The sequence below is a fragment of the Vipera berus genome, assembly GCF_964194415.1.
Source record: "Vipera berus genome assembly, chromosome: 3".
Taxonomy (NCBI): Eukaryota; Metazoa; Chordata; class Lepidosauria; order Squamata; family Viperidae; genus Vipera; species Vipera berus.
The window spans coordinates 129,622,538-129,646,352 of record NC_138204.1 but is presented as its reverse complement, the minus strand read 5'-3'; the positions used below and the strand labels follow the sequence as shown (position 1 = coordinate 129,646,352).

Here is a 23,815-nt window from a genome sequence, read left to right as displayed (position 1 = left end):
GGGCTGGCTGGAAGACAAATCCTAGCACCAGCCAGGCAGTTAGTTCTTCCCTACTGGTTTTTCTCTCATTTTAGTTACAAACGCTTGAAAAGGTACGCCTTCTGTTGTGAAACTATACAGTTGAGACTTCTGAATGCCAGAACGTTCACAAGAGAAAATATAGAAAGTATGACGTTTTCAGAGGAATTCGTATAGTTAAAAAAGATAATGTAATGCTTTCATCAATTTCTTTTACTAAGTAGTTTTGTGTAAAGTATTTTGACATGTAGAATAAGATAGTATTCAGACTTGCTTGAAAAATTGTGAATGAGTAGTAGAACATGTCTCGTGTATATGTTTAATCAATGTGCTAAATTTCTGTAAAAGTATTCTTGACATTAGCTTCAGTTATTGAAGTGTGTAGTCATGGATATGTAATTTTTTTTATTGCGACATGTATTATAGCATTTTATATAAGTTATTCATGTAACATTGCATTCTTTGACCAAGTGACAAAACTAGTGGACCAGAGGAATGCTGTAGATATAATTTACTTGGACTTCAGTAAGGCATTTGATAAAGTAGATCACAACCTACTACTTGATAAGATAGAAAAATATGGGTTAGATAGCATCACCACCAGATGGATTCGTAGCTGGCTGACAGGCCATACTCAGCATGTGGTCCTCAATAGAACTGCATCTACATGGAAGGAAGTGTGTAGTGGGGTACCCCAGGGCTCTGTTCTGGGCCCAGTGCTCTTCAACATCTTCATCAACAATTTGGATGAGGGGATAGATGGGGAACTCATGAAATTTGCAGACGACACCAAGCTGGCAGGAATAGCCAATACTCCAGAAGATAGGCTTAAGATACAGGAGGATCTGGACAGACTTGAACACTGGGCACTATCTAACAAAATGAAATTCAATTGTGAAAAAAGTAAGGCTCTACATTTAGGCAGGAAAAATCAAATGCACAGGTATAGTATAGGTGGTACCTTGCTCAATAGTAGCAACTGTGAGAGAGATCTCGGAGTCCTAGTGGACAATCACTTAAATATCAGCCAGCAGTGTGCTGCAGCTGCCAAAAAAGCCAACACAGTGCTAGGCTGCATTAACAGAGGGATAGAATCAAGATCACATGAAGTATTAATACCACTTTACAATGCCTTGGTAAGGCCACACCTGGAATACTGCATCCAGTTTTGGTCACCACGATGTAAAAAAGATGTCGAGACTCTAGAAAGAGTACAAAGAAGAGCAACAAAGATGATTGGGGGACTGGAGGCTAAAACATATAGGGAACGGTTGCTGGAATTGGGTATGTGTAGTTTAATGAAGAGAAGGGTGAGGGGTGACATGATAGCAGTGTTCCAATATCTCTGGGGCTGCCACAAAGAAGAGGGAGTCAAGCTATTCTCCAAAGCACCTGAAAGCAGGACAAGAAGCAACGGATGGAAACTAGTCAAGGAGAGAAGCAACCTAGAACTAAGGAGAAACTTCCTGACAGTTAGAACAATTAACCAGTGGAACAACCTGCCTCCAGAAGAGCTGAATGCTCCAACACTGGAGGTTTTTAAGAAGAGACTGGCCAGCCACTTGTCTGAAATGGTATAGGGTTTCCTGCCTGAGCAGGGGGTTGGACTAGATGACCTCCAAGGTCCCTTCCAACTTATTATTGTTGTTGTTGTTGTTGTTATTAACATAAGTGCCTAGACACAGACTAAAAAAATTTTTTTTAAGTGTGGATGGGGTGGGAAACTCCTCTCTATTATGCTGTTCGAATGTGCTGGACCTTTTTTTTCCCAACAAGAGCCAGAAGACCATAAGTTCCATCTCATCTTTGTGGGATGTATTCAACAGTATCTCCAGCAATTGGGCTCATACGACTATTTAATATATTAATTATCCATCATCATTGGCATCCTTCAGTCTCAAGAGACTATGGTATCATGCTCTGGAAAGAGGTCCTAAAGCAGCATCTGGTGTGGCTAAAAAGGCCAATTCGAGAGTGGCAGTCCCTTCCACACTGAGGGCAGCCTGTCCAGCCCCCAGATTTTGCTGGTTCTGGAACTGCCTCTTTGCCTCAGCCTGCCGCATATATCCATATTATCCATATAATATTACATATAAACATCAACATGATTAGGTAATTTTATCTCAGACTCTACCATGAGTCCCATTGTTTGGAGGTAACACAACAAAATAGAACTGATGGGTGAGATTTTTACCCCATCCAATCAATCAATCAATCCAAACAGTAGAAAAATTGTTTTTTACTATGGACATGGAAATCATTTAACTAGTTCAAGAACAATATTGAGATGTATTCAAAAGTAACATACGGGATTGGCTAAATCTACCTATTGGTATACATGATGTATAAATTAAGCTCCTAATATAGAAGATGCCCTGTAGATCCCAAAATAACATATTTTATGTGTATCATTACAAGGTACAAAAAAGCAATTCTTGGGCAAGGTTTCAAATTCAGTCTCTGCCATCTTTATATTTCACTTCTCCTACTGAAACAATGGGTAGTCATTTTTAGTCCCAGTCAACAGTGCTGAATTATATACACTAATAGTCTCAATCAATGTCCTGCATATTTTTATTTAAATGAAAAGTGAATCTGTAATATTTTCCCACAGTAACAATTAAATTGTTTTATTTAAATTAGAGGATAGTTTTATTTAAAGGATGTACATTAATTTCCCTCCTGATTGTTTTATGTATTCATGAGTAGACACTCATAGTCACTGAGCTTAAAGACTACAACAAATAAATTAAAATATAATCATACTTTTTGCTACAAATGGGGATGGTAAATACAGTGTCAACAGGTTTTTCAAAACTGATCTAGAAACTCAAGAAGGCTGTGAGGCATCACACTTCCTCAGATTTGTCATAGTACTTTTCCTCTGATATTGGGAAGCCAGAAAACTATACCACCTCAGACAGTTGTGACACTTGCATTGAGCAATGATTGCAGAGTGAAGTTTGAGGACATGTTGTAACATTCTTGTGGAGACCTACAAGACCTATGAAGTCTCAATCTGGTCCAGCATAGTTAGGAGATCAGATGAGAATACAGGATATGACTACATTAAATGAAATAATGGAATGAATTAAATAACTGAACCTTGATGATGACTGTAATATGTATATATTCATGTGCCCTTATGTAATGCCCTAGTTGCTGTAGAAACAGTGAACATTTGAAGACTCACATATGAATGTTCAGGTAGTGTTGTTTTTGTGCAGTATCACTTCATTCTGATTTTAGAAGAAATGACAATTCTTTGCTTCCTTCATTTTAGGAGTTCTCTGGAACCTATCTTCTTGTGATGCACTGAAAATGCCAATTATCCAGGATGCTCTAGCAGTGTTGACCAATGCAGTGATCATTCCTCATTCTGGGTGGGAAAATTCCCCCCTTCAGGATGACCACAAAATTCAACTTCATTCATCACAGGTGCTGCGCAATGCCACTGGGTGCCTAAGGTGAGCTCTGATAGCTAAACTACTTGACAATTTCTTCCCTTCTACTTTCTTGGTGCCATAGAATTTTAAATCATTCATAAGAAATAGCAATAATATGTTTTTATAATGTGATATTTAATAACAAATTGTTCCCATTCTTCCATTATTTAAAGAGATGGTGACAGTTAATAGATAACAGGTAGTCCTCAATTATTGATGGTAATTGGCACTGGAATTTCCATTGCTAAGCAACACAGTTGTAAAGTGCAATAACATATGACCACACTGCTTAGTGATGGAAATTCTGGCACTTCTGATTGCCATATGCAACTTCCTTCTGGCTTCCCCATTGCTTGTAGGAAGCAAGGAAAGAAGGAAGCCGGGTGTGCCTGGATCATAATCATATGACCAGGGGGACGCTGTTGTAAGTACAAGAATTAGTCGTAAATACAAGATGTTCGGTACCACTGTAAGTTCAAACAGTCACTGAATCAGTGTTCTTAAGCAAGGACCACTTGTATTATCAATATTCTTCTGCATTAGATATATATATAACTTGTAAGATACAAAACGCTGCCGATCAGCTATTGGGGATTTCATAATCCTTATTTTTTACTGTCTGCCTAAAGATATATGAAGTATCAAATTGTTCAGAAGCCCTTACTGATCTAAACTGCAGGGTTTTCTATATCAGGTTGGTCAGATTATTATTTATTTCTTTGTATGTTTCATAAACAGTGAAATGGCCTTCAAAGTTTTTTTTCAGAGTAGTTTATAGCTCTCTAAAAAATTTACTTGTTATCTGTATCCCACCTTCCGCTACAAAAGATCAAATGAACATACACTATATCGTATTCTCTCCATCACAGTATCAATCCTGTGAGGTATCAAGAGGTATGGTAATTGGTGTTGCTGTAAAGTAGGTTTAGATTATTTTTCCTTTTCCTTTCCTATCTTATGCTTTCCTTCCTTTCTGCACTCTGCATAACATTGCTTACACTGAAAGGTAATGTGTTATGTATGTATACACTGTTATTCAGAATTTCAATATATTTTCTTGGTTAAAAGGATTAGAGAAGAAATGGCAATATTAAACTAAGATGATGAGATAAATCTGTGGTCATGTTTGTCTTTTACCATTTGTAGCAAAGCAGTGAATGTAGGATCACGTTTTTGGTTACTGCTATAAAAATATTAACACGGTAATAAATTTTATAAGCTTAGAAGCATGTACTTTCTAAACATATTTATTTGTCACATTTATACAGTTGCCCATCTTACAATCAGGTGACTCTGGGTGGCACACAACAAAGTGAAAAACAAAATATATTACTTTGAAGATTTAGGACACTATCTAAAAAGCCCGTGTACAATTTGCTTGTTTATTTATTGTTCACAGAATAGCAATCTCTTACTCTGCATGACAAACAATTTCTGAAATTCTGAAACATTTTTGTAATGTCTGTAGAGAACTGGTTAGCAATTTGTGATGTGCAAGGATGCCATTTTTCAAAAAATAAAAATAAAACCTTGCTAGAAAAAACACCACTGAACCATTTAATGGAGCACTTTAAATTATGGCTTTAGGCTGTTGTCTCTAAAAGACTGTAGCTGTAATATTCTTATAGACATTCCACAGACGTTGCTCAGTAAGACTTGGTAGGATAAAATTTAAACTGATTTGAGTTGTAGCTTCTATATACTGTAGTTTATCAAAAGCCAGCTGCCTTTAGTTTGACTAAAGGTTTTTGACAGACAAACCTTTTGCTAAATTATACCATATTTCCACTCTTTGAATATGTATTTATGCTCATTGTGTGATTTTGGCTCTTAAGGTTTACACTGCAATTCAAGAATTGTTACTGGAAATAATGCAAAGGTATGTAGCAATGATAAATCATCTAGAACCTTTCCTATTTTGCTTTGTAGAAGTGAAATTGTGAGGGAGGTGAGAGTTATATGGTGCCTTCTTTAAAATGATCTTCAAAAAGCCTGGCGATCCATAATGAACCATTTCAGCCTGAGCAACTCACTGAAATCTCCACTAGCATATTTTTTGTTTTGTTTTGCTCTATTTCTGGAGAAAATGGTCATAATGATGTGCAGTTTCTGACAACTGGAACACCTGACGCAGAAGCTTTCTAGGATACTTAAAACAAAAAGAAGGGGAAAAGCATGCTCAGCAAGATTTCTAGAATTCTTTGCAACCCCTTAAAAATAGCTCTGCTTAAGCTGTGACGACTGGGGTGGATTTAAATTACGGGACACTCTGCCTTTCTCATAAGGATGCAGTGGGAAAATTAAACTCTGAAGACCCAAGTTGGATCCACCTCATTTTTAGACCAAATCCTGTTTTTCATTTTTTTTTCCCCACCATATCAAATTTGGTCTCATTCTGTTCAGGTTTTGGAGACTTATCCTAGTGACAGACAGAAAGGCAAAGTCTTAAACCTTCTTATATTTTTTCTTCTGATTGGGTTGGAAAAAATAAGAAGGAAACAGATTCTCTTCAAAGTCCCTTATCAGTATTTTAAAGGTTTTCCCGTGTGTTTTCAGAACTCAAGACTCTTTACCTACTTTCCCATTTGAGAACCTTTTTCCTTTAAAGCTATCATATGTAAAAGCAGTGGTTATATAGCATGATTCCCATCTCCTAGTTAAAATAATAGCAAGTCTATACAAATAATTGCTTCAATGATAGATAGATAGATTAATTAATATCTAGAAGCAATTTAATTGGAATATATCAAGTTATATATATATAACAGCAATATATAAGTGCTGCTATGATGGAGAATATATGTCATTCAGGATTGCAGTTTTGTGTTGTTCATGGAGAAGTAAGGTCTGTTGGTAAGTTATGGAATACCGCCTGCCCAGTATGTGGTTAGGTGACCTATGCTATTGGATGTTAATATTTTCTGCACATTAAGATGTTGTTACTTGGCTACTGTTATACAGATATTATGCCTTATTTTGCTTATCTGGCTTTTGGTTAATAGTTGTATAATAAAGAGGAGAACAGCACTAATCACAACAACATTCCCTCTATGTCAGTAGTCCCCAACCTTTCCAGTGGCAGCAGTGAGAGAGGAGAGGGGATGGTTCTTCCACAGTTAGAGCTGCACAGGTGCTCTTGCCTGCCGCTTGCGTGGCCCGGCTCCCCTGGAACCCCTGCTCTATATCACATAACTGGTAACCAACATCTGGATAAAACAATATTGTATCAGCATAAACAGATAATTACATATTACATAACACAACACACAATCACATATTACACAACACACAACACCATAGCCTGCCCACTTGCCACATACAGGACTAGTAGGAAGGCACTATGTGTATATTCCAATCCACAATTAATCAGCAAACCTTGGTTCTTCAAGTTCATAGCACCAACAGTGTTTTCAACGGATGTAGTGAAATATCTGCAAATGAAGAAAAAAAACTTCGAAGAATCCCTGCAGTCCAGCATACATACATACTGTATATTGTCTGTTTTGCATAATATGCTGTTTTGTATAATATGCTTTATAATGTCCTTTAATGGCCCACTGTTAAGGAGGCAATATTCTGAGATAATCGAAAAGCATAGTAAGGCGAGGGGATGGCTAAGTACTATATCTTATTTCTGCAGCAAAGGTCTGGATGGGCTGTATATGCGGACCATAGAAATAAATACAGACCATGTAAAAATTCTGTCCTGTAACAATCTTACATGATTGTTCTTTTGAAATAAACAAATATTCTGAATAATACTGTGCTAGATATTTTTTAGCTTAGTTGTCATTTTAGATGATTATTTTGGTTCTTTTGCAGTAGTCTATAGACAAATGTGATTTTATATAAATTAGGGCATGTCTGTAAGAATTATAGGCCGTTACTATAAAACCTGAGCTTAAAATGTAAATGATATTTTCTTTAATTTTAAATTTCAATGACTTGCTTTTACTTAATCAAATATGGCATGCTGAATATTCCTACCAATGAAGAGATGACATCAGCCTTTTCTACAAAACGTCCATGATCTGTGTTGGAAATCCGTCTAAGGGCCATAACTGAACAATTTTGTTTTAATATACATTTAACTCTTAATTATATACTTTAGGATTTGCAGGACTTGGAACAGGTATACCATATAGCTATAAGAGCTGGTTGCTCTTTTGCTCCCACTTTAGTCCTGATCCGCATTAATGAACAGCTGCTATTCGAATAGGAGAGAAATTATTCATTTGAGCAATTTTGTCCCTCATGCAAATGGTAGACATAGGTATTAACATTTTGAAACATTACATTATCCAATATTATTTGAAAGAGGGCAATCAAGTAGTTGAGTCATTAGCAGTCTTACCTACAGTATACATATCAGAAAATGTATGACTGACAGAAAATATATCTTTTAACTCATCTATTCCAGTACTGTCATTGCAAGAATCCACTAAATACAGGTAGTCCCCGAGGTATGAACCAAATGGAGCCTGCCCATTGGGCTCATAAGTCAAAAAAAAATCATCAAATGAATCAGACTTACTTTAACAAATTTTTAAAATCAAATTCATTAATTAAATCAGATGGGTTGTTAAACGAACAAAGATCTGATTTACTATTTCCTCCGATAGTTACCATGTTAAATGAACTGGGAGGGCTTCCCGCCAGCTGCCAATCAGCTGTTTCCGTGAGCTGGCTCAGGAACTAAATTGCCTCCAAGCAGGGCTTGCAAGCCATCACAGTTATTTTTTTAAAAAAAACAACAACTTCTGCTAGCCAGCTCAAGAATCTTCAGCTGCCCAGAGGAGGGGTGGGACCGTTGCTTTAATAAAAACCACTAGCAGAGCTCTCGGCTTGCAATAGTAACAGAGATGGAAGGGACCTGGAGGTCAGCTAGTCTAACCCACTGCTCTCAAAAGAGAGTACTTCTGATAAATGCCTATCCAATCTCTTCTTAAAAGCTTCCAGTGATGGGGCACCCACAACTTCTGGAGGCAATTTAAATTTAAAACCTACAAAGTACAATAATATATGCTAATTTCCAAAATAAAAGCTCAATAGTTTGCAAACAATAGTTGGCAAAGTGCAGTACTTAAAAAGCAAGAGCAGTTTCCAAACTGCTTGCAAACAAACAGTACTTTTTAAGTACTGTACTTTGCAAACTATTGTGTTTGCAAACTATAGAGTAACAAAAAAATATTTTAAAATACTTACAGAAGTAATTGTAGCACTCGAGCCCAGGCAGTAGCAGATTGCAGCAAAAGCAAAAACTCATGCCGGCTCCGCAATCATTTGGCCATGTGACTAGGGGGAAAAAAAAACCTTCTGATTGGCCCAGACAAGTTACATAGATAAAAATGGCTGTCACTGCAGTAGAGACTGAAATCAAGTCACATGGCTACAGAAGCCTCTTTGGTCGCAGTTTTGAATTTCTAAATAAACACTTGTACCTGGGGGGTTACCTGTGGATATAAAACATTAAACCAGTTTTAAGATGGAAGTAACACTGAAATATGTTTCCACTGTAAACAATTTTTTTAAAATAGCAACATTAATATATTAGGTATTCCCAAACTGGTTAAAGACTCTTCCAAAGATTTGATAAATAGCAATGATATCATAGATAGAAATCCGCATTAAGTAAGGATTAAATTTATCAAGAAATTTAAGTAAACTTTTAAAATAAGATGCATAGAATCAGAAAGCATACAAACAATGGATAATTTCATCATTGCTAAAATGTTTTGTTAGGTGTAATCTGTGGATTTTGTTTACATATTGTAAAAATAAGTGTTGAACTATTTAGTTTCTGTTCATTTTTGGAATATTTAAAGTGTAAAAATTAAAAAGAGATAATTATATTAAAAATAGTTTCAAGTGAAGAAAAATATAGAATAATGGATGATAAAACATCTTACATAAAGCAAGATCTCAAGTAAGGGTTACTTTTTTCATACTATGGGTGAAGAATATTATTAAACAATGTTTTAGACATTGCTCTTTTAAGAAATGCAAACTTTGAATTATTAATAATTCTTTTTTTAAAAAGGGTTATCCAATACTGTGTACATAATTATTTTAAAATTTGAATTATTCATTAACCAGTGTCAGAAAAGTGGAAAGTAGATTTGTTTAAAAAAGGAATGTTGGAAATATATTTAGAAGCATATACCAGGAAATATGACTTATCAGTCTATTTTAATGAATTAATTTTCTGGTGACTTCTGACTCCATAAAGATAAGATAGACATTGTCTTGGAGGAAATTACTAATATTCACCATTTTATAATATCACAGATATATAGCATATTCATGTATGATACTTCAATTACTGGACTTTTGATTTTGAATGAAATCAAATATATCACTGTGTATCAATCATATACTGTTGTAGTTTTATTTTTGTTAAAGAGATGAATTCTTACTGAGAATTGATTCCATACTTATTAATAGGTCTTATGAATGAGGGGAAAATCTATTTCTTTTTGTTTGCAAAATAAAACAATAGAGCTTAGAATATGAGTTATATGATTAAATTTATGTTGGAAAATATAGTAAGACTCAAGAGGGAAGAAACGACAGTTTCCACCTGTTTCTTGTTTTGATAGTAGACTGATCTGGTATCAGGCTACTTGCTTGTGACCATCTGAGAACTGCTGAAAAATAAATCTGCTCTGGAGGTAAAATTCATTTGTCCTTGCTCAGGAAGCTACAAATAAACTCAGACTTGAGAATTGTATCTATTTCACCATTTGTTCATATTGTTTGAAGGCACAGCATGTAGGTTTGGGAATGTACTAGCCAGTCCTATTTCCTGTTCACAACATGGTCACTGTGACATAGATCAAGAGCTGTTAAGGATTGGGGTCTTGAAAAATGGAGGGGTTCCCATAATGATAGGCAAAACACAATACTGTTGATTGGGCAACTTGAAACTAAGAATTATAGAGCCATCTATAACAATAAACCCAGTTTACCCAAGAATCCCCAACAACCCAGGTTTGGATGCTATTTTTAAAATGGCTTTAAGCTTTTCATGGGTAAATTTGTCCAAATAATATATATGATAGTATTTTCTGTGTAGATATTGCACCATTCATAGAAATGGATCCCTATACCAACTGACATCCTAATACCTGCTATGACTTCTGTGGGATCAGATAACAACTCTTGAGTTACTACAGTACAGTTGAATTCTGAAGTGTCCAGTAATAAGTCTTCTAGGGTAGCTAAATCCATCTTTCTGAATAATTGTAACTGTAACTTGTTCATTGAAAGTCCCACAGAATGCCCTTAACAAAAAGAAAAATGACTATAAAGTCATTTAAAATAATGTGCTGGAATAAATATGGGAAGGTATCTCACTTCAGTTCAATTTTATTGAACTGCACGGCATAGCTCATAGCTTCATTGAATTACGCAAGCCCCTTCGCCACGACAAGGCAGTAATCCATGAAGGGGAAAAATAACCTAAGTAGCATCTAATATGTAAAATCCATATTAAATTATAATAAATAAGTATATTAAATTATAATGTAAGCACTAAATACCTAAAATTACAACAAAATAAAATTATTAATATCAGTGAAGTAGTAATAGCTAAAATTTAAATGAATTACAGTTACAGGAATATATTACAGGATATTGATCCATCAATATTCTGTGTTATTGTACAAAACCTAGCTACATGCACTATAATAAAAGGCACTTCATTTATAAGTAGCATCTGGGTATAAACAATCTAGGCAATCAGGATATCTACTAGTCAGAGAAAGTATAAATCTGATTTGGATATCTCCATAAAGGGAGCAATGAAGGACACATTCTGTAGTTTCTGCCTTTCTGGAATCACCGAGGCAAAGTCTTTCAACCAATTGAACCTTTTTACATTTACCATCCAGCGCTGCGTTACGACTTTATGGCGATTGACATGGCTTAGGAAGGAAAGATGTGGCAAATCTTCCATGCTGCCATCCAGGCAGATAACATACAAACCCTCTCCAACAATGAGAATAGAATGTAATCATTCACTCCTGGTTCCAGTATGCAATTGGCATAGCAAATAAATGGTTATCAGGATGAAAATTGTAGAATGACAATAGCACTTTCATGAAGAAACCAAAATTTCTTGCAGATTAAATTTTATTCATAATGTTTTGATATACAACAATACATTTTGGTAACTGGAAATAACACCAGATTGAAGGGTTTTGAAATTCTTAATGCGAAACCATTTTTAATCTCGATATTTTTTCCCATTACTTCTACCAAGGCACAGTTTTTTATTGTAAAATGAATATATATATATAGCATGTGGTTGTGGCTGTTTGTTCCTCTTTTTTAAACTGCCAGAGGGGGTGTGTTCTGTGGGTGGAGGTGTGCTCTGATTGGGTGGGGGATTAGGTGTGTTCTGATTGGGTGGGAGTGTGTTTTGAATGGTGGGTGTGTTCTGATTGGGTGGGGGTGTGTTTTGAGTGGATGGGCTGGTCTCAGCTGCCAGCCTTAGACCTGAGCTGGTGAGTTGTGCTGCTTTTGTTCGGCTTCGTGTTTGTGGTGGTGCCCCTCTGGCAGTTTAAAAAAGAGGAACAAACAGCCACTACCACATGCTTCTCCCAGAAGAAGGAAGCTGAAGCCACCAGCCTGAGGATGACGGATGGGATTCCGTCGAAACGTTGCTCCTACACCTTCAATTCTACACGGGAAAAAACCCGAATGACCAAAGATTATATATATATATATATATATATATATATATATATATATATATATATATATATATATATATATATATATATATATATATATATATATATATATATATATATATATATATATATATATATATATATATATATATTAGCTTCCATAATTTTTATGTATTTTTATTACTTTATTTTTTATAGGAAATAATTAATTTAAATGTAAGAATTACAAAGTTTTTTCATCAGAAATGACATCTTGCCTCCCTAAAGTTACTTTGTGAATTTTAAAGTTTTCTCAGATTCACAATGTTCTAATACTATTAGAATTTCAAAGAGTTTTGAAAAAAGATCATGTTGAACTATTTCAGAAATTAGACCACAAATGTTTTGGGACTGCTGTATCTAGAAGTCTGAATGTTACACTCTCAAGCTATCTGTATGGTAAATGAGGTTGCTTCAAAGGGACCCATGCTATAAAATAGATTTATACAAAATAAAAATAAAATTGAGCAAAGAGTCATCATTGTTATTTGCTTCCAGGAATGTCAGCTCGGCTGGAGAAGAAGCTCGGAGAAGAATGAGAGAATGTGATGGACTTACTGATGCATTGCTTTATGTGATTCAGTCTGCTCTAGGAAGCAGTGAAATTGATAGCAAGGTTTGTTCAGTTACTCTACCCTAGATTTATTTATTTATTTTTGCACTCTCAATCTCACAATTAACTACCACCATTTTGAAATAGGAAAAACATGAGCAACCAAATAATAACTCCCAAACTCTTCCCAAGATGAAACAAATCCTGGCTCCTGCCCTCTTTGCTTCATAGCTCTAACTATTGCAGAAATTGTACAAAAAAAATATAATTTTGATAAGTTGATTCCCAACTACTCAAGGCTTGTTTCTCCATACATTATTATATTATATTATATTATATTTATTATATTATATTATATTATATTATAATATTATATTATATTATATTATATTATATTATATTATATTATATTATATTATATTATATTATATTATATTATATTATATTATATTATATTATATTATATTATATTATTATATTATATTATATTATATTATATTATATTATATTATATTATATTATATTATATTATATTATATTATATTATATTATATTATTATATGGCATGCAAAATGGATTTTCTTGTGTTGTTGTTAACAGCTAGATTTTGAGATACTTAAATAAAGCCTTGTACTGCTTCATATGTATTTGTTAATTCATCTGTCAGAGTCACTTCAACAGTGAGATTGGCAGCATATTAATTAATTAAATAAATAAAACATTTTCTCAAATTCATTTTATAAATAAATAGGTGGAAATGATAGCAGTTGTATTCAGTGCATCTGAAAGACAGATCATCATTCTTTCTATAATTTGTTGAGCAATAAGTGGAAACATATTGTATAGTCTATTCTTAAGACTAATCAGTTTAGACTTTCTTTAGTTTGCTATATTCCAATAATCTTTGCCCTTGATTTTATTTCTGTACTTAAGGGGCTTGAGGAACAAGTTTGTACATTATTGAATGTATGAATGCATGAATGCAAATCAAGGAGATCACAGTGAACAAATATATCTCTCTCTTTGAATATTCTCCAAATACTGTATATTCTGATAAGATTTGAGAACAGATTGTTAGCATCCTTACTCTAGATTTAGTGAGCTGAAAAGCAAAGCATTTTTCTTCACTGCAGATATTGTTATTAAGTGATTAAAAGTGCAATAAATGTGCACTTTGCATTCCAATAAGAGCACATCTCATGGTGCAACTCTTATACCTCTGCAGAATTTTAGGAATTCCTAAAAATTTCCATTCTTAGTGCCACAGAAAGAAAGAAAAGAAATGGATTTTGTTGAATAAAACAACTCCAGACAGTGCAATTTTAAAGCAAGTTGATGTCTTTCTATTTGGCAAAGTAATTCAAGAAGCTTTGATCCACAGCTAGTGATTTAATTTTTTTTATAGCTAATAAAATTAGAAGCATCTATCTAAAGCATGATAACCTGGCAGATGATTTTTTTACTGCTTACTAACTGATGGAGGATTATATAACATAATGTAATTTTCAAGCACATCAATTATTCTGACAAATAAAATTTCATACAATCAATAATCATCTTAATGTCTGCTACTCTTCTCCATCAAAGATACACAAAACTACTCTGCTTTTTTCCAACATCTGAAAAGCTCAACAGGTGCTGAGTAGCTGCTTCTCAGCATTTGTATATAATGCAAAGGAATGCTAAACAAAACTTTCATTCTTAATTGGCAGAGCTAAATTATAATTCCATATATATTTATATGGAATATATATATATATACCGTATATACTTGAGTATAAGCCGACTCGAGTATAAGCCGAGACCCCCAATTTCACCCCCAAAAACTGGGAAAAGTTGTTGACTCGAGTATAAGCCGATCCGCCGTTCTGCATGCCTCGGAGGCTGGATCCGCGCTCTGCAAGCCTCTGCCACCAGGCAGGTCTCCGTTTTGTTCTGGGACTAGTTCCCTAGCCTTTTGGAGCTTTTGGTGTTCGCCCATCAGCTGTCTACGGGGAGGCAACAAAGCTGCCTCTCTAGGCTTTGAGAAAAGGCCCCTTGCACAAAAGGCAGCTTCAGGACGAGCTTCCAAAAACCCTTTCCTTCCTTAACGCCCTCCCCACCTTCCCCCAGAAAGCCATATTTCTTTTTTTTTATTGAAAATTTTTATTGAAGTTACAATATTATCCCCTCCCCAACCCACCCCAGAACCCCTCCCCCTCCCCCATATTTCTTCAATAACAAAAACATAAAAAGCTGGTTGGGATGTACTCGCTGATTTCCCCCCCCCTTTTTTTAGATGCTAAAACTAAACTCTCCCTCTGCCTTCCAACCAATATCCCTTTTTAAAATCTTACCTTGGCTCCAGATGGAAGAGTAGAGGAACTAAGCTAGTAAGGAGAGAATTTTTTTCTGCAACTTTTTACTCCTGAAGTAGTAGTAGTAGTAATAGTAGTAGTAGGAATAATAATAATAAATCCCTAAAAGTTGTGCCAGAAAATGGAGGACGCTGGGTCTTTGCAAGTTTTAGCTGTCTGTCAGACTGCCTGAAAAGGGCGGCCTTCAGGCAGCCAGGCGGACAGCTAAAGCTTGCAAAGACCTAAAAGTTGTGCCAGAAAATGGAGGACGCTGGGTCTTTGCAAGTTTTAGCTGTCTGTCAGACTGCCTGAAAAGGGCGGCCTTCAGGCAGCCAGGCGGACAGCTAAAGCTTGCAAAGACCTAAAAGTTGTGCCAGAAAATGGAGGACGCTGGGTCTTTGCAAGTTTTAGCTGTCTGTCAGACTGCCTGAAAAGGGCGGCCTTCAGGCAGCCAGGCGGACAGCTAAAGCTTGCAAAGACCCAGCGTCCTCCATTTTCTGGCATAACCTTCGGAGATTACTTTAAAAAAAAAAAAATTCAGAGGAAAAACAGCTGCAGAAACATTTTGTCTCCTTGCTGGCTTGGTTCATCTACTCTTCAGCCAGGAGGGAGTCCAAGGCCTAGAGAAGGAGAGCTTTGCAGCATCCCTATGGACAGCTGATGGGCAGACAGCTGATTAGCGGAGAAGGCTCTGAAAGTAGCACCAAAGCCTCGGCCGTCCTCGGTAAGTTTTTTTGTTGACTGGAGTATAAGCCGAAGTGGAATTTTTCAGCCCAAAAAGTGGGCTGAAAAATTCGGCTTATACTCAAGTATATGCGGGGTATATATATATATATATATATATATATATATATATATATATGTTTTCGTAGATTCTCGCGGGTGTCTGTATGTGTAGATCTAGAGTCTCGGGTTTCTTCCCGCGTTCCTTTCATCTTCAGAAAGTTGTGGCGACGTTTCGACGAAATCCCATCCGTCATCATCAGGCCGGAGTGTTCCTCCTGCTGCTTCCAGGAGCAATGCGTGGTCTGGCTGTTCCTTTCCTTCCAACTGCCGGTGGGGCTGTGTTCTGACTGGGTGGAGGCGTGGCTGCTTTCTGATTGGGTGGGGGTGTCCTCCGATTGGGTGGAGGCGTGGTTGTCTTCTGATTGAGTGGAGGCGTGGCTGTCTTCTGATTGGGTGGATGCGTGGTTGTCTTCTGATTGGTTGGAGGCGTGGCTGTCTTCTGATTGGGTGGGGTGTGTTCTGAATGGGTGGGGTTTTTTGTTGTGTTGTAATATCCTGAGTGTTGTGATTTGGTGTCCTGAGGAGTGGGCTGTGTAGTGGCCTCCAGAGCTTTGGTTTGGCTCCGAGTTCGAGGACCTGCTATGTATCTCTGGTATGGGTCAGTCAGGTTCGTGTGTGCGTTCTTCTGCTTGGGTGATGGCACTTTTGCTTGACTTGTTCTGTCTTCTGTGTGGGGGAGTTTTTGTTCTGGGTGTGGATGAGTCTTGCTGGGGCTGGTGGCATTTGGGGTTGTTTGTTGGTTTTTTAAATCCTTGTTTGCTGAAATTCGTTTCTCTATCAATGCTGGTTTCCAAATGTCATGTAGGCGGGAGGTGTCGTCTCGCTTGTTCATACTGTCTGGGTGTTTTTCTATTTCAATGGCTTCTCTGATTATTCTGCTATTGAGATGTTCTATTTTGGCGATTGTTTTTGTACCTTCAAAATTGATGTTGTGTCCCGTAGTGTTTATGTGTTGTACTAGTGAAGATGTGTGATCTTTCTTCTGTACTGAGTTCTTATGTTCTTCTACACGTACCTCTATTCTTCTGTTAGTCTGTCCGATGTATGTTGCTGGACAGGAGGCGCATGGGATTTGGTATATGCCCTGGTTTTCCAGTTCTATTTTGTCTTTGGGATTTCTCAGGATGGTTGATATCTTTCTGTCAGTGTTAAATGCGGTTTTGATGTTATGTTTGCGTAGTACTTTACTGATTTTGTCGGTTGTTCCTTTTATGTAGGGCAAGATGGCTCGTCCGTTGTTCTGTTCTTCTTCTTGGATGTTTTTCTGTTTCGGAGTCCCCTGCTGAATCATATTGGTGATTTTGTTTTTTTGGAACTTGTTTGCTGTCAATATGTCTGTCAGGGTGTGTAGTTCTGTTTGTATATGTGTTTTATCTGCAAGGCGTCTGGTTCTTGTTATTAGTGTTTTGGCTACTGAATTTATTTGTGCTGGGTGATGATGTGATTGCGCATTGAGGTAACGGTTGGTGTGCGTTTTCTTTCGGTAGACTGTGTGTCCTAGGGTGCCGTTTTGTTTTTTGTATATAAGTACATCCAGGAAAGGTAACTGGTTGTTTGTTTCAATCTCCATGGTGAATTTTATTTTGGGATGTAGGCTGTTCAGGTGTGTTAGGAAGTTTTCTAGCTCCTTTCTTCCGTGGGGCCAGATCACGGAAGAAAGGAGCTAGAAAACTTCCTAACACACCTGAACAGCCTACATCCCAAAATAAAATTCACCATGGAGATTGAAACAAACAACCAGTTACCTTTCCTGGATGTACTTATATACAAAAAACAAAACGGCACCCTAGGACACACAGTCTACCGAAAGAAAACGCACACCAACCGTTACCTCAATGCGCAATCACATCATCACCCAGCACAAATAAATTCAGTAGCCAAAACACTAATAACAAGAACCAGACGCCTTGCAGATAAAACACATATACAAACAGAACTACACACCCTGACAGACATATTGACAGCAAACAAGTTCCAAAAAAACAAAATCACCAATATGATTCAGCAGGGGACTCCGAAACAGAAAAACATCCAAGAAGAAGAACAGAACAACGGACGAGCCATCTTGCCCTACATAAAAGGAACAACCGACAAAATCAGTAAAGTACTACGCAAACATAACATCAAAACCGCATTTAACACTGACAGAAAGATATCAACCATCCTGAGAAATCCCAAAGACAAAATAGAACTGGAAAACCAGGGCATATACCAAATCCCATGCGCCTCCTGTCCAGCAACATACATCGGACAGACTAACAGAAGAATAGAGGTACGTGTAGAAGAACATAAGAACTCAGTACAGAAGAAAGATCACACATCTTCACTAGTACAACACATAAACACTACGGGACACAACATCAATTTTGAAGGTACAAAAACAATCGCCAAAATAGAACATCTCAATAGCAGAATAATCAGAGAAGCCATTGAAATAGAAAAACACCCAGACAGTATGAACAAGCGAGACGACACCTCCCGCCTACATGACATTTGGAAACCAGCATTGATAGAGAAACGAATTTCAGCAAACAAGGATTTAAAAAACCAACAAACAACCCCAAATGCCACCAGCCCCAGCAAGACTCATCCACACCCAGAACAAAAACTCCCCCACACAGAAGACAGAACAAGTCAAGCAAAAGTGCCATCACCCAAGCAGAAGAACGCACACACGAACCTGACTGACCCATACCAGAGATACATAGCAGGTCCTCGAACTCGGAGCCAAACCAAAGCTCTGGAGGCCACTACACAGCCCACTCCTCAGGACACCAAATCACAACACTCAGGATATTACAACACAACAAAAAACCCCACCCATTCAGAACACACCCCACCCAATCAGAAGACAGCCACGCCTCCAACCAATCAGAAGACAACCACGCATCCACCCAATCAGAAGACAGCCACGCCTCCACTCAATCAGAAGACAACCACGCCTCCACCCAATCGGAGGACACCCCCACCCAATCAGAAAGCAGCCACGCCTCCACCCAGTCAGAACACAGCCCCACCGGCAGTTGGAAGGAAAGGAACAGCCAGACCACGCATTGCTCCTGGAAGCAGCAGGAGGAACACTCCGGCCTGATGATGACGGATGGGATTTCGTCGAAACGTCGCCACAACTTTCTGAAGATGAAAGGAACGCGGGAAGAAACCCGAGACTCTAGATCTACATATATATATATATATATATATATATATATATTGTACACATGAATGGCTGTGGAAATATCATTGAATAGATGGCCAAATGACCTCAATTTCTCTCTTCTGTATGTACCAACCAGAATTGCAGAAGCAAATTCCACTCCTTGTGCCTTAGGGGAACTCATGCAGTAGATTGTTGTAAGTAATGCTGGTTGTTTACAAAATAAATTTGAAATTGCTCCTCTCATCTGCAAACCAGACTTTATAAACAAGTTCTTAGAACAACAAACTTTGAGACTATAAACGTTTTCTTCATCTTCAACTAGAGTTCCTATCATTGGCCACTGGCTTCTGTCACCCCTTCTTGCACATTTGAGATATTCTCTTATTTTATAGCAATCTCCAGGACCATGCAATTTCTTGACATGAGAAAATGATTTGACAAACGGCTAAAATCTGCTAAAACACTTGGTTTCAATTGAGGCAAAACAAAGATGGAGCCTCTAGTGATGCAGCAATTGCAAGTTTCCTAACCTCTTGACACCAATCAAGAGGTCACTCAAGTTCTTCTGGGTTCAAAGGAATACTTGCTTTCTACTTGACACTACTAACTATATTTCAACTTTCTGTACAAAGGATCCAGTATCTGTTTGTCTTATAAGCTTTTTCTTAAAAAAAAAAACCATAGTTATCAAACTTGCTTAAAAAGTAACTGTTTCCTCTCTAGATCTACATAGAACCTCCCTACCAGAATTATATAGAGCATCTGATGAGACCTGTTGGCTTCCAATACCAATACCCAGCTCTCTGTTCAGAGGGAGATACCCATTTGATAGAGCAATTTTTAATTAAGTTCACTTATATACTAAACACATTAAAGATACCACATCAAAGAAATTGTTTAACTGAAGTTCCTTGGATGATCACACAATTCCCCCTTACTATTCATACTTGGTACTAGGTGACCTCAGTATTCTTTTTAACATCTGCTCTGTGATATCAGGAACTGAAGGGATTTGATGGAAATTGTGCCTATTCCTGCACAGCCTTTCTCCCATCAAATAATTGTATCATTTGAACAAGATTCCAAATGGTCTCTGCAAGCATGTAGCTGTTATGTGTAAATTAAAAGATAATATATACATACTAAAACTGTGAGCCAATATAGCAGACATGACTGGGTAGGGATAATTTTTCAGTCTTGATGGCAACCTAGAATGAGAAGGAAAATGACTGCAGCCATGCTCATTTTGTCTGTCAGAACCATGACACTTGATTGAAGACTGATTTCAGTTTGAAATATTTTGTCTGATGTAATGTTAGGGCAAAGAGAAAATTTTATCACCGTTTATTTAAATATTTGACATATCTAATACAAAATGGAATGAATGCAATTGACAACCAATTAGCAATGCACTTATTAAGATAACCTTAAAAAATGGAGAAAAAAAGATCCAAGAAACTATAGACCTATCAGCCTGACCTCAATAGTTGGGAAGATCTTGGAAAAGATAATCAAACAACGAATCAACGAACGCCTATAGGCAAATAAAGCCATTACTAAAAGCCAACATGGGTTTGTCAAAAACAGATCATGCCAGACAAATCTTATTGCATTCTTTGACCAAGTGACAAAATTAGTGGACCAGAGGAATGCTGTAGATATAATTTACTTGGACTTCAGTAAGGCATTTGATAAAGTAGACCACAACTACGACTTGAGAAGATAGAAAAATGTGGGTTAGACAGCATCACCACCAGATAGATTTGTAGCTGGCTGACCGGCCATACTCAGCATGTGGTCCTCAATGGAACTGCATCTACATGGAGGGAAGTGTGCAGTGGGGTGCCCCAGGGCTCTGTTCTGGGCCCAGTGCTCTTCAACATCTTTATCAAAGATTTGGATGAGGGAATAGATGGGGAGCTCATCAACTTGCAGACAACACCAAGCTGGCAGGAATAGCCAACACTCCAGAAGATAGGCTTAACACACAGAAGGAACTTGACAGTCTTGAACATTGGGTGCTATCTAACAAAATGAAATTCAATGGTGAAAAAAGTAAAGATCTACATTTAGGCAAGAAAAACCAAATGCACAGGTACAATATAGGTGGTACCTTGCTCAACAGTAGTAACTGTGAGAGGGATCTCAAGAGTCCTACTGGACAATCACTTAAATATGAACTAGCAGTGTGCTGCAGCTGCCAAAAAAGCCAACACACTGCTAGGCTGCATTAACAGATAGAATCAAGATCATGTGAAGTGTTAATACCACTTTATAATGCCTTGGTAAGGCCACACTTGGAATACTGCATCAGTTTTGGTCATCACGATGGAAAAAAGATGTTGAGTACAAAGAAGAGCAACAAAGATGATTAGGGGACAAGAGGCTAAAACATATAAAGAACAGTTGCTAGAATTGAGTATGTCTAGTCTAAATGAAAAGAAGGACTAGGGATGACATGATAGCAGTGTTCCAATATCTCAGCGGTTGCCACAAAGAAGAGGGAGTCAAGCTATTCTCCAAAGCACCAAGACAAGAAGCAACGGATGGAAACTAATTAAAGAGAGAAGCAACCTAGAACTAAGGAGAAATTTCCTGACAGAACAATTAATTAGTGGAGCATCCTGCCTCCACTGCCTCTGAATGCTCCAACACTGAAAGCTTTTAAGAGACTGGCCAGCCATTTGTCTGAAATGGTATAGGGTTTCTGACTGGCTGACTGACAATCTTCATTGACATATTGCAAACACACTTTGGGGAGGAAACCCCTGAAGTTGGTACAGGAGGAACTGGTACATTCCAACAACTTGCTGTCTAACTAACGTGCTCTAACTGATGGAGCTCTTTGGATGAACAGCAAAACATCTCAAACTAATAAGAAAAATAAGTCCAGTTGTCATGACTTCCGACAACTTTACCTGGATAATTGAGAATCTTCACAGACATTATCCTCTAAACTTCCTGTCTATTCTTACAACTAGGGAGGTGAGATTTATTTATTATTATTTCTGCAGAATTTCCTATATAGGAGTCATAGGTTCTTACCTGATTAGCTGATCCTTACTTCAAGGATAGTAAGAGTATTAAAAAATAGAAACCTGTAAGCAGCACCATGAGGAGATTATAGGAGGCAGGAATCAGACCCTGAAGGGCTAATTCTGCCAAATTTAAGTGTAGATGTGGATTATTTCAGGAAACCCTAATAGAGACTTCAGGAAATCATCTGTGGTTTCCTAAAGGCAGTTTTAATGAGGTGCAGTGGAGAGAATCAAATGCTTCTATGGTATTTTATATTAAGAAAGATAACACTTGTAGTTTATTTGTCTTTTTTTCAATTCTTAAAATTGAAATGCCCTATAATCCTTCCTAAGATTGTTCTAACACCTAATCATTTTAAATTAAATCACAAATTGTTTTAAATGAAAAGTAAAATGTTTTTAAGATGTTAGATTTGCTACCAAGTTTACTACATTTCAGCATGGATTCCCTGAGACTCTTATGTGATATTTCCATCAATCCTGAAGACAATTTAAATTACAGATCTATTATTTTCACCAGAGGGATAATAATTGGCGTTCGATGGATAATCCGTTTACAATACACATGGGGGTATTCCTTTTTTCCCATTTTTTTGAACTCCATATGTGAAACCTATTTAACATATTTTACCTTTGGTTTTGTTCTCTTTCAACATTCACATTCCTGTTACATCTAGACAAAGACTTTGTTCTCTCAGGGAAATATAACTTGCTTTATTTAAATTCTTCACTGAGGTGAGTATAATTTTCATACAGCAAGCTGCATATTTGAAACTATGCACATACATAGAAAGAAGAAACCTTTGATGGAATAAAAGTGTCCTCTTTCTTTGATAGAAAAAGTATCCTGTGCCGTTGATAGGGTTTTTCAGTCAGCACAAGGATATAAAGAATGATAACTGTTCTGATGAATGTGAGCATTCTAAATGTATTCTAATTTATTTTTGCTTCTTCTTTTAGACCGTTGAAAACTGTGTGTGCATTTTAAGGAACCTCTCATATAGACTTGCTGCAGAAACATCTCAGGGACAGCAAATGGGGACTGATGAACTTGATGGTTTACTTTGTGGTGATGCCAATGGGAAAGATGCTGAAAGTTCTGGATGCTGGGGCAAGAAAAAGAAGAAAAAGAAATCTCAAGATCAGGTACATGCAGTTACCTTTAATTGATTGGATTTTGTGTGGCCCAAGACCAGAATGATTTTGGATAGCTGACAATAATAGTAGTAATAGCAATAAGGCTGTCTCCTACAACCAAATAGTGCAGTATAATAGAGTCGAAAAGAATTTTGCTTTCTACTAAGAAACAAAACTTCTGTTAAATGTATTAAAAACAAAGTTAGTTCTGCATAAATGTTAAGTGTTAAAATAAGTGAAAGCTAGAGAATGTAACTTCAATTGATTGTCCTAATAGGGGACTATTAGGAGTTCTTTTTACTTATTAATTCTTCACTTACTGCAATATTATTATATGCACTCTAGTATGCAGTAAATTATGTAATGACAATGTGAAGAATTGTTTTCTTAGATATTGCTATTTAGCATCCGTATAAATAATAATTACGGAAAAAATAATTTAAAATTACATTATTTGGAACATTTTTTGATTATCTTTAAAGGCACTTTTAAAATTCCATCACATAATTTTTTTCTTTGTTAGGCAATCTACTTTTAATTACTAAATAAAGTTGGATGCCTTTATGATTTGATTACATTTATTCTGGCTAAAATCTGTTCCAATAAGCT

General features: G+C 36.7%; 1 protein-coding gene across 1 annotated transcript in view; it reads left to right on the top strand.

Annotated features, from left to right (window-relative positions):
- Positions 1-23,815, top strand: part of CTNND2 (catenin delta 2) — a gene marked incomplete at its 5' end in the record, with an annotated part of 412,468 nt that overhangs the window by 309,814 nt on the left and 78,839 nt on the right. Inside the window, 3 exons of the mRNA XM_081326152.1 lie at positions 3,302-3,485; positions 12,698-12,815; positions 23,030-23,215. Coding sequence (XP_081182278.1) covers positions 3,302-3,485; positions 12,698-12,815; positions 23,030-23,215 — 488 coding nt within the window. The remainder of the gene's footprint in view (positions 1-3,301; positions 3,486-12,697; positions 12,816-23,029; positions 23,216-23,815) is intronic.